Raw genomic sequence first — 12,741 nt, forward strand, 5'->3', positions numbered from 1 at the left:
CTTTCACGTTGGATTCACAAATCTTAGGCCATTTTCAACCGAGGGCTAGTCAGAGGGTTCGTTTTAGCCCTCTGGTTCTCCAAGATAATAATATTTTAATGAACAGTACATGACCATATTTGCTTCCATCTCCAACCGAGGGCCATACGGCTCGTTTTAGCCCTGTCACAGAAAACCTTCTCCAACCGAGGGCCAAATGGCCATAGGGTCAAACATAATTTATTATTTAAAACCTACAACTTAAATTCAAATCCAACGGCTAGGTGACGTCAACATGAAATAGAAGTTATAGTAAAAAAAAAATAGAATTTAAAAAATATATATGAAACAAATTTTGTAAAATAGAAGTTATAGGAAAAAAAATAGAATTTAAAAAAAAATTATGAAACAAATTTTGTAAAATAGAAGTTATAGGAAAAAAATGGAATTAAAAAAAAAAATATGAAACCAATTTTGTAAAATAGAAGTTATAGGAAAAAAATGGAATTTAAAAAAAATATGAAACAAATTTTGTAAAATAGAAGTTATAGAAAAAAAATAGAATTTATAGGAAAAAAAATTTGTAAAAAAAAAATAAAAAAAAAACTGTAAAAAAAAGATTAAAAATAAAAATAACGTCTAACTGACGTCAGCTAAGCCATTATATTAAAAAATTTCCATGCTATTTGTGTCAGCTAGTGTGACATCCCACATCACCCAAGAGTGTGATCCTTATATGTATATTATCATCCTTACCTAGCACGAGGCTTTTTGGGAACTCACGAGCAACTTCCCAGTGGGTCACCCATCATGGGATTGCTCTAGTCTCCTTCTCACTTAACTTTGGAGTTCCTACAGAACCCGAAGCCAGTGAGCTCCTAAAAAGCCTCGTGCTAAGTAAGGATGAGAATATACATATAAGGATCACACCCTTGGGTGATGTGGGAAATTGTCACATCCCCGCCCGGAGGAGACCACTTCTCAGGCCCTGGCCCGCTCCACCACCGTAGCACGATATTGTCCGCTTTGGGCTTACCATTCCCTCACGGTTTTGTTTTTGGGAACTCACGAGCAACTTCCCAATGGGTCACCCATCATGGGATTGCTCTAGCCCCCTTCTCGCTTAACTTCGGAGTTCCTACGAAACCCAAAGCCAGTGAGCTCCCAAAAGGCCTCGTGCTAGGTAAGGATGAAAATATACATATAAGGATCACACCCTTGGGTGATGTGGGATGTCACAGCTAGCCGTTATATTAAAAAATTTTCATGTTATTTGTGTCGGTTATAACCGACACTATTTCTTTTATTTCTGTCGATTATAACCGGCAGTATTAAAAAAATTTCCAGCCAGCCCTTTGGCCCTTTCAAATTCCATGGGACCCACGAACCCTCTGGCCTAGCCCTCAGTTGGAGACAGTTTCAAGCTATTTTCGGCCTTCTGGCCCTCTAGACCCTTCGGTTGGAGATGACCTTATTAACTTATCAGTAGACCATTTCCATCACTTGAATGTGATCACCATAGAGGGGGTGATGCCAACATAACTGGCACTTCTAGTTCTTGTTTGTAGGGCATTAACGCCATTACGCCGTGGAATCGAGCATCTTACATGTCTCCAACAATTATATTTTCTAGTTGCTGTCATGAGCTCGAAAGCAAATATGCTAAAACGGAGGCTTGGATCTTTCCAAGGCCTGATATAGCATTGCAACTCATCTTGAAGCTTAAGACTTTAGGATTTAGGGTTTCTAGGATGCTAAGACGAAGGCTTGGATCGTTCCAAGGCCTGATATAGCATTGGAGCTCATCTTGAAGCTTAAGATTTAGAGTTTAGGGTTTTTAGGTGTGGTCATGAAAAGCTTGGATCTTTCCAAGGCCTAATATAGCGTTGCAGCTTAAGCTTACCTCATTACACAACGATGAGACCCATGTCTAAATCATATAGATTTTTTTTTTTTTTTTTTTTTGTTTTATGCTCCTATTGTAAGAGTGTACAAATAAGATCAACATGAAGTTAGGATTACAGCAACGCTAACATGTATATATAGTGCAAGTATGCTGGCACTTGCATGCATCAATATGACATGATGCAACTGTAACATCCCACATCACCCAGGGGAGCGGATCCTGTAAGCCTTATATGTATATTCTCATCTCTACCTAGCACAAAGCCTTTTGGGAGCTCACTAGCTTCGAATTTCGTAGGAACTCCAAAGTTAAGCGAGTTCGCGCGAGAGCAATCCCAGGATGGGTGACCTACTGGGAAGTTTTTGTGTGAGTTCCCAAAAACAAAACTGTGAGGGCGTGGTCGAGGCCTAAAGCGGACAATATCATGCTACGGTAGAGTCGAGCTCGAGATGTGGTGGGGGCCCGGGCTGGGATGTAACACAACTTATTTCCAGTGGCAAGGAAATGTTGAATTGTAAGTCTATAGTTGATTAAGAATAAGTCTTAGTTTAATATATGTATACACTTGAGTTAAAATACCAAGTGAGAAGTTGTATGGTAGTAAGGCAAGAAATGCCAAGTGTTGTAATCCTAGCAACTAGCTAGATGAAGGGTCAAGATTAGTTTGTAATCAGAAAGCATCCAACTTGGATCCTAATGATAATATTCCACCCGCACGTTTTGTGTGCGAGGTGATAAACTGAGAAAAAGTTAATGAGAATTGGATTGCCTCTTTGTGACTTGCAGAGTGAACCAACATTCCTTTGAGAGCTTTCCATAGTTAATTTCTCCTTTCTTCATTTAATGTTCCATTCTTCTTTAAACCACCAGAACAAAACACAGAAACACAACATAGCCTCAGAGCCAAGTTCGATCATCTGAGCTTGTGCGTAGATCTGTGAATCCACTGAGCTGAATCAAAGCTCGCTCGAAGCTCAGTGAAGGTCGCCAGAGACCCGTTATCATCTGATAAGAGAAATCAACCCATTCGAACCAAATATGTCTAGATATGGATGCTCGGAAGTGAGAACTACGAGTTCTAGAGAATCAAGATGGTGACAATTTTCAAATCACATGGATTGTGGAATTTGGTGGATAAGGGAGTTAAAACTTCCGATTTGAAGAAGAAGAAGGTTGAAGGATCATCAGAGGATGATGCCGATGAAGAAATGGTTGTTGTGTTGATGAAAGACGCAAAGGCTTTGGGAATCATTCAGAATGCAGTTTCAGATCAAATCTTCTCACGAATCGCTAATGCAGAATCAGCAAAGATGGAATGGGATTTGTTGAATAGAGACTACCATGGTGGTGATTAGGCAAGGTCTTAGAAATTGCAAAATCTAATATGTGAATTCAAATATGCTAGAATGCGTGATGATGAAACTATGTCTGGGTATCTTACTAGGCTAAGTAACCTGATTAATCAGATGAAAACGTTTGGTGAAATTCTATCTAATGAAAGACTTGACAGAAAGTTTTGATTAGCCTTAGTAAACCATATGATCCTATATGGCTAGTCATTGAGAATACAAAGTGTTTGAAGACTGTAGAATTGCAGGAGGTTGTGGCAATTTTGAAAGCCAAGAGCAACGTTTCGATTTGCACAGTGTTGATATCACTGAGAGAGCTTTTGTTTCACTCTCTGTGAATCTAAAGGAACAAAACAATGATGGTGCTCATTCTGGTTCATCCAGATTTCAGAGAATCTGGAATTCTAAAGGCAATAAATGGGAATCAAAACCCAAGTTTCAGCAGAAATCCCCCGTGAATACTTATCATAATATGAATGCATCTCAGTCAATGAGTCAAAAGGTTGCAAAGCCTCAGTGCAAAATGTGTTCTAAGTACCATTTTGGTGAGTGTAGATACAAAAGGAAACCAAAATGCTTCAATTGTGATAAATTTGGGCATTGAGCTAGAGAATGTATTGCAGCTAAAACAGTGCAAAAGGCAAACAATGCTAATCAAGTGGAGATGACATGAATTTTGTTTTATGCAAATAACATAATCACATAACCAAAAGTGAATGGAGAGTGGTACATTGATAGTGGTTGTAGCAACCACATGGCAGGAAATGTGGAATTGCTTGTTGATGTGAGAACCAACATAGCTGGCAAAGTTCAAATGCCAACTTGAGACCTTGTGAATGTTACAGGAATGGGTTCATTGGTGATTGATACAAACAAAGGCAAAAAGTATGTTAGAGAAGTAATGTACCTATCTGGTTTAAAGGAAAACTTGTTACGTGTTGGTCAAATAGATGATCATGGATACTTCTTGGTGTTTGGTGGTAGAATGTGCAGTGTGTTTGATGGTTCATCACTAGAATGCTTGGTTATGAAAGTGAAGAAGAAGAAAGTGAATAGGTGATATCCATTAACTTTATTATCTAAGAATCAGGTGGCCTTGAAAGCTAGTGTCACTCACTCTACTAAGACTTGGCACAAGAGACTTAGGCACTTACACTTTGATGGTCTCAAACAATTGGGAGACAAGGAAATGGTACATGGTTTGCCTCAGCTTGAAGACTATAATGGAGTTTGTGAAGGTTGCCAATTTGGAAAACAACACAGAGAAGAGTTTCCAAGAAATCAAGTGCAAAAAGCAACTACTTCACTTGAACTAATTCATGTTGATCTGTGTGGACCTATGAAGAATGATTCAATTACTGGAAATAAGTATTTCATGCTGTTAATAGATGATCTCACCAGAATGACTTGCGTCTATTTTCTAAGATGCAAGCATGAAACATTCAATTGTTTTAAAAAATTCACAGCTATCGCAGAATTACAAAGTGGATTCAAGGTTAAGTGTTTAAGAAGTGATAGAGGAGGGGAGTTCAAGTTATCTGAATTCGACCTATTATGTGAAAAAGAATGAATAGAAAGACAGTTCACCATATACTCCACAACAAACTGGAGTAATGGAGAGGAAAAACAGAACTATGATTGAGATGGTTAAATCCATGTTGCATGAGAAGATGATGCCATACTTTCTCTGGGCAGAAGTAGTTCATACATCAATGTACATTCTAAACAGATGTCCCACAAGGACTTTGAACAACATCACACCTTTTAAAGCTTATTCTGGGAGGAAACTAGGAATAACATACCTGAGAGTATTTGATTCATTATGCTATGTTCATGTTCCCAGTGAACACAGACATAAGCTGGAGCCTAAAAGTTTCAAAGGAATATTTGTGGGATATGCAACCTGTGAAAAAGGGTATAGGGTATTTGATCCACTATCCAAGAAATTAGTCTTGTCAAGAGACATTGTATTTGATGAAGAAGCTGCCTGGAACTGGGAAGAGAACTCAGAGTCATTTTCTTTCAATATTGGAAGTTTTATTTATGGTGACATAAGCACAGGAAGAAGTGACAGAATGATGTTGTCACCTACATCATCTGTATTATCTCCATCTATGAGAGTTCTTAGTATTGAAGACTCTGAAGTTCAATCCAAGACACCTATCTCAGGTGAAGCTGCAAGCATGTCAAACTTAAGTGAATGGCACAATCAAGCATTTGACCATACACCATTGAAGTGGAAGAATTTGAATAAAGTGTTGGCTCAACGTAATATGTGCATCATGGACCTAGAAAAGTATGAGGATGCTAAACAAGATGAGTCTTGGTCAAAAGCAATGGACGATGAGTTGTTCATGATTGAAAAGAATGGTACCTGGAAGCTTGTTGACAGACCAACTGAGAAACCTGTTATAGGAGTTAAATGGGTCTACAAAACCAAGTTAAACCTTGATGGTTCAGTGTTGAAAAACAAAGCAAGGCTAGTTGCAAAGGGTTATGCACAAAAGCCTGGTTTGGACTACAATGAGACCTATGCACCAGTTGCTAGGTTGGACACTATTAGAACCTTAATAGCCTTGGCTGCACAAAAGAGTTGGAAATTGTACCAGTTACATGTGAAATTTGCTTTCTTGAATGGAGTATTACAAGAAAAGGTCTATGTTGAGCAACCTGAAGGTTTTGTACTCAGAGGCAAGGAATAAAATGTGTACAAGCTTTAAAGGCTTTTTATGGTCTAAAACAAGCTCCAAAAGTCTAGTATGGAGAGATTGATAATTATTTCTCATAGTGTGGTTTCGAGAAAAGTTTAAGTGAACCAACTCTGTATATAAAGGCAAGGGGATAATATGTCTTGATTGTTTCTATTTATGTGGACGATATAGTCTACACTGGCAATTGCAAATTAATGCTAGAAGAGTTCAAGGAAGATATGAAAATGAAGTATGAGATGACAGATTTAGGACTTCTTCATCACTTTCTTGGGATGAGAGTGATTCAAATTGACTCTAGCATCTTCATTCATTAGAAAAAGTATGCAAGTTCCTTGCTGAGTAAGTTTGGATTAAATGAAGCAAAGACTGTCATAACTCCTTTTGTAGCTACTGAGAAGCTGTCTAAAGATGATGGAAGTGGATCTGCAAGTGAGGAAATGTGTAGGAGTATTGTGGGAAACCTTCTATATCTCACTACTACAAGGTCGGACATAATGTATGAAGCAAATCGATTGGCAAGATTTATGCATTGTCCTACTAATAGACACTATGGAACTGCAAAGAGGGTACTTAGATACATCAAGGGAACCCTAGATTATGGCCTGGAGTATGTGAAATGAAGAAAAACTTGTTTAATTGGCTTCTGCAATAGTGATTTGGGCGGTTCATTGGAGGACATCACGAGCACATCAGGATATGCATTCTAATTTGGCAGTGGTGTATTCTCTTGGGCTTCAATCAAGCAAAACTGTGTTGAACTTAACTACAGAGGCTAAATACATAAGTGCATCAGAAGCCACAACTCAAGCAATGTGGTTGAGGTTTGTTTTGGAAGACTTTGGAGAATTACAAACTGAAGCTACTCCCTTTCACTGTGATAACACTTCTGCCATTGCAATTACTAAGAATTCTATATTTCATCAGAAGACCAAGCACATTGATAGGAGGTATCATTTTATCAAAAATGCATTGTAGGAAGGCATCATTAATCTGATCTATTGTCCCACAGAAGAGCAATTGGCAAATATCTTCACAAAGCCTTTCGCAAATGATCGATTTAATCTTCTCATAACCAAACTTGGAGTGAAATCAGCTTTAGACTTAAAAGGGAGTGTTGAATTGTAAGTCTACAACTGATTAGGAATAAGTCTTAGTTTAATATGTGTATGCACTTGAGTTAAAATACCAAGTGAGAAGTTGTATGGTAGTAAGGCAAGACATGCCAAGTGTTGTAATCCTAGCAACTAGCTAGATGAAGGGTCAAGATTAGTTTGTAATCAGAAAGCATCCAACTTGGATCCTAACAATAATATTCCACCCGCACGTTTTGTGTGTGAGGTGATAAACTGAGAAAAAGTTAATGAGAATTGGATTGCCTCTCTGTGACTTGCAGAGTGAAGCAACATTCCTTTGAGAGCTCTCCATTGTTAATTTCTTCTTTCTTCATTTCATCTTCCATTCTTCTTCAAACCACCAGAACAAAACACAGAAACACAACAGGAAGCACACCTACAGAGGTTGAGGAGCAAAAGGAGTAATCCGCCCGAGAAGGGGCTTGCATCTGATTAGCTAGTTGATGAGGCGGAGAGATGATGAATTGAAGGGAAGGGAGTCTTCTACTCTCAATACTCGTTATGTGTTAGCCTTGAATAGGGAATGGCATGCACAAGAACGATAATATGAGAGCAGGGACATCTCTATTTGTATGTGATTAGGTTTCATTCCATCTTACCCTATTATTGGAAGGAAATATCAACTTAATCACAATCATGTCAGTTAGTGTCCCACCATGATATCAATTTATGTTTGCCTTAATACGGTTTTCCATCAGTTAGTTGCATTAGGGTTTAAGACTTCACGATTCTTACTCCATTAGATTTCTACAAAATTACTTGTCAATCAAGTAATCTCAAGAAAATCACGTTGACATTCACAATATGATCTCATTGATTTCACAACGAGATCTTACACATATGACATAGTAATCACTATTCGAGCTCCAAACAAGACGTCATGCATTTTTTAGTGCTTTTTCACAACACCACAAGAATACAAACAAAAGATTAGAATCCGTTTGAAGAATTTAAAAGAAAAACCTTTAGAAGTTTTTTTGTGCCTTGTATTTTGTCTAATTCAATGCATAAACAAGACGTCCACATAATAAATATGAAAAAGTTAAGTTTCTACTATAAAATTAATTGAAATATGGAACGTAGTTTAACTACTTATAAACACATGTGAGGTCTGTCATTTCTCCAATGTAGGATTTACTATCAACATGTTTTCTCAGGTGTCGCGAATTTTCAAACCTAATATGTGGACAACACAAATCAGGTGATATGGAGCATGTGTGGTCGGTGGGCTTCACACATGGCCAACCTACTCCCAATGGCAATATAAAAAGTAACCTAATTACTTAAAAGTACATACAAGATCCCTTCGTGAAATCCACTCTCAACAAAACATGCTATTTTACATACAAAGTTTATCTCTGCCATTCGATTCATCATTTCCTTGTTTTTATATGCAAATACTGTCTTTTGTATATGGATTTTTGGTCGACTTTATCAAAGTCCTTTTGACAAACTAAAGAACGTGACAAATGATCAACAAGAAGAGAGAGTGTTTATATTAATCTCCATGTAATGGCCAAGAAATATCCAATTGGCAATTACAATGTCCCACGTCATACCCTAAAAGAGTAATGGCCAAGCAATATCCAATTGGCAAATACAATGTTCCACGTCATATCCTAAAAGCGTAATGCTTCGATCAAAATTTTAAATTAAATTTGCAAGTCAAATGATGTGTCATCAATAAAAAATAAACAAGATAACCAAAACTAGTAATAATTCAATTATCAACAACCATATCATTAGTGTTAAGCCAACATAACAAATTTGGTTTAAAAAATATGAAATTGTTATTTTATTTTATTTTATTTTTCTTATCATTGGAGAAAAGAATTTAGGTTCCAATCCAGAAATTTTAATATGAATAGTCTGTTTACTAGTTGGTAACATAATTATCTTTTTATTTTCACATGTAAGTAGCTTCGATAACACCTTACGGATTTGTTTAATTTTTTTTTTTTTTAACCGTTTTTAATCATCTAAGCACTTCTCAAGTACTTTTATAATTGTACAGCTTTTTTATCTTCAAACAATACTTGTATTAAAAATGGTTAAAGACGAACATCAACATTGACATCTAACATCAACGACCGATGTATACTATGATCTTGACCTAGTTATTATCTCTATTTTTTAGTTGGCTGGTAGACAATTTTAATTTGTTGATTAAGTAATTAAATAAAATTTGAGTTTAAAGTTTAGAAGAAACCATCCCTATTTAATGTTAAGCCAACATTCAAGAAAACGCACAACTTTCCTGGTTCGACCCCAAACATTCTTGCTTTCTTAGATTTCAAATGGATCTTCACAAAAATTCAAGAGCCGTTCTGGGTTGTTTTCTGATTCTCTCCGCATTTTTTTCCAATGCGTCGGCGAACTTCGTGTTCTCCGTTAGCCACAAGTTCAACGGCCGTGACGGGCGGTCGTTGAGCGAGCTCAAAGCCCATGATTCCCGCCGTCACGGCCGGATTCTTGCCGGCTCTGCTTCTTCTGTGGATGTACAGCTGGGCGGCGATGGCCGTCCGTCCGGCACCGGACTGTACTTCGCCAAGCTCGGGATTGGGACGCCGTCCAAGGACTATTTTGTCCAGGTGGATACAGGGAGTGACATCATGTGGGTCAATTGCATCACCTGCACAACCTGTCCCAAGAAAAATGACATTGGCGTGAAGCTCACGTTGTATGATCCGAAAGGCTCTTCGAGTTCGAATGCTATTACTTGTGATCAGGATTTTTGCACGTCGCAATTCAAAGATCAACCTCCAGCCTGCCAGCCGGGCATGCCCTGCTCGTACGACATGACTTATGGTGACGGAAGTGAGACGGTGGGATACTTTGTGAAGGACAATGTTCAATTTGATAAGGGTACTGATGGCAGTGTTGTGTTTGGTTGCGGAACTGCGCAATCCGGGCAGATAAGTAAGTCACCCAGCGCGCTTGATGGGATTATCGGATTCGGGCAGGCGAATTCGTCTGTGTTTTCCCAGCTGGCTGCTTCCGGGAAGGTGAAGAAACAATTTGCACATTGTTTGGACAATGTTCGCGGAGGCGGGATTTTTGCCATTGGCGAAGTGGTGGAGCCAAAGGTGAACGACACAACGCCGTTGGTGCCGGGGCAGGCGCATTACAATGTTGTACTGGAGGCAATTGAGGTAGGAGGTGAAGTCGTGCAGCTCGCCTCTCATGTTTTCGACACGGGGTCAATCACAGGGACGATCATTGACAGCGGAACAACCCTGGCCTATCTCCCACAGGAGGTTTTCGACCCTATGATGCAGAAGATTTTAGCCAAGCAGCCTAACTTGCAACTTCGCACAGTTGACGACCACTTCACATGCTTCGAATTTTCCAACAATGTAGACGATGGATTTCCATTGGTGAAGTTCAACTTCAATAATTCGGCTTCCCTGACGGTTTATCCCCATGACTATCTGTTCCAGCTGAAGGGAGATGTGTGGTGTTCCGGCTGGCAGAGCAGCGGGATGAAATCGGAAAGCGGAGACTCCCTGACGCTTCTCGGAGATTTGGTGCTGTCGAACAAGCTGGTGATATATGATGTGGAGAATCAGATGATTGGATGGACCGATTACAACTGCTCATCAAGCATCAAAGTGAGGAATGAGAAGACTGGAGCAATAGATACAATTGGTGCTCACAATCTTTCTTCAGCTTCAGTTTTTACAGTTGGGAGATTATTATTGACGTTCTTCTTGTTAATTTCTGCTGTGTTTTAGATTATGTTTTCATCATAAATTTCATCAATGAAATTGTGGATTTTACATCCATATATGTTACGCTGTTGGAATTTTCTGTGTGTATTTGTTGACTGTTATACAAATTGTTCTTCCACAATGCCTTGCGTTTTAAGTTTCCTGCATGGTAGAATGTATTTGGTAAGGAATGTCTGCAGTAACTCACATGGCACATGACAGTACGTGTTCGGTTAGAGATGTCAAGGAATTTGACACATCAGGTCATATACCATGAACATCCTTCTGAATTACACAAGGCTAAAAGCACTAGCAGTTATTTCTAAACCTATAAATAATCTCACACTTTTTTCTTTTCTTTTCAATTCGTTCTTTCCTTTTTTTTTTTGGTTGTCTACAGAGAAAATGTCTAGAAACAGACCCCTTACCACTGTGAGATTTACTCTCAACACATTCTCTTACGTGTAGCGAATTTTCAAGTCTAGCACATGAACAACACAAACCAGAGGACGTGAAGCGCATGTGTTGTTGGGCTTCACACATGCGTTAACCTACTTTGATATTATGAAAAAGTTGATGTTCCACTATAAATCGAATTGGCAATATAAGATGTAACTCAACTGCTTATAAACACATGCGAGGTCTGCCATTCCCTCGATGTGAGGCTCACTCTCAGCAAAACATGATAATTTTGCATACAGAAGTTCATCTCTGTCATTGGATTCACCATTTTCTTGTTTTAGACGCAAATAGAATATACTACTCTATCTATGGGGGTTTAAATTTTTTTTTTTTAATGAGACTATATGCATGCAAGCAAGATGTATTGAGGGTACAAAAAAAATCCTTTTCTTTACAGTCGTACCTAGATAGGGATAGACCACCCAACCTGTGAACCAAAGCGCATTCTAACTCCCTTTGGCACAAAAGAAAGTCTGCTATAAAATAAAATAATCGTCGGATGCCAGGTTTTTATTTGAATTTGAAACTCTCCGTTCCTTCTTGACTTGCCTTTGAGCTAACGTTCACGTTCTATATATTCTCCCTAAAGGAGTCTAACCCCAACCTCTTTGGAAGTCAAAGCCAGTTCTTTTCCAGGCCAGTTTCCTTCGATGGTCAAGTCCTTTTGACATTAAAAAACGTTGCCGGCAAAATAAAGAGTATCACACAAACTAAAGAACGTGACAAATGATTAACAACAAGGGAGTGAGAGAGAGTTTGTTTGTAATAAACCAATCAAATTATTATTTTATTTTAGAAAATTTTACATAAGTATCATCTAAACTTGCAAGTATATGCGTAAATACCACATAAATTTTTAATTATTATCATCAATTGCCTTTCTAGGGCTCGATGAAATTAATTTGTCCGAAGGCAAAAGGTAATTTTTTTTATAGGGGCGTTGGAGTCAAGTCATGAAGAGGACTGAAAAAGTTGATTTCGGGTTTGATTTTGACAAGTGTTGTTGAAGAATTGAAGTGAAAAGTATGCAACTTACAATGAATTTTCAAGATTTTTTTATAGGTCAACAAGTGGGTATGTGGTTTACCTTAATTTATTCAAATATTAATTTTCAAACTCTCATGGAGGGAATTGTCGAACTAGGTCTGTACAAATCCCCAAATTTGGTGCCATATTGACTCATGCAGTATTATTTTGGAGTCAATCTAATCCTAGTCAGTCCCATAACACACCTCGATCGGAGTTGAGGCATGCTGGCTGACACCCGAAGGTGACGTAGCCAAAAGGTAAATGATGTATAAAATATGGAAAAATTTAAACCGAAGTTAGAATTTATTTAAGCTAATAAAGAGGAGTGCGCAGTAGTGGGAAGAACCCATAAAATATAAGTAGTCAGAGCTAGATAATAGTACGACATAAGTAGGAGCAGTCAAATCTAGTTAAGGTCTTACACAACCGGAAATAAGCTCCTACATTTATTTGGGAGAATGT

The 12,741-nt window shown here is 38.2% G+C and overlaps 1 protein-coding gene across 1 annotated transcript; it reads left to right on the forward strand.

The window, feature by feature from the left end:
* Positions 1 to 9,375: 9,375 nt before the first annotated feature.
* LOC137714778 (aspartic proteinase 36-like) lies at positions 9,376 to 10,812 on the forward strand. Its single transcript, XM_068453918.1, has one exon. It carries the CDS (start codon positions 9,376 to 9,378, stop codon positions 10,810 to 10,812), a length of 1,437 nt encoding a protein of 478 aa, XP_068310019.1.
* Positions 10,813 to 12,741: the final 1,929 nt, after the last annotated feature.

This window comes from Pyrus communis, chromosome 14 (assembly GCF_963583255.1).
Source record: "Pyrus communis chromosome 14, drPyrComm1.1, whole genome shotgun sequence".
Taxonomy (NCBI): Eukaryota; Viridiplantae; Streptophyta; class Magnoliopsida; order Rosales; family Rosaceae; genus Pyrus; species Pyrus communis.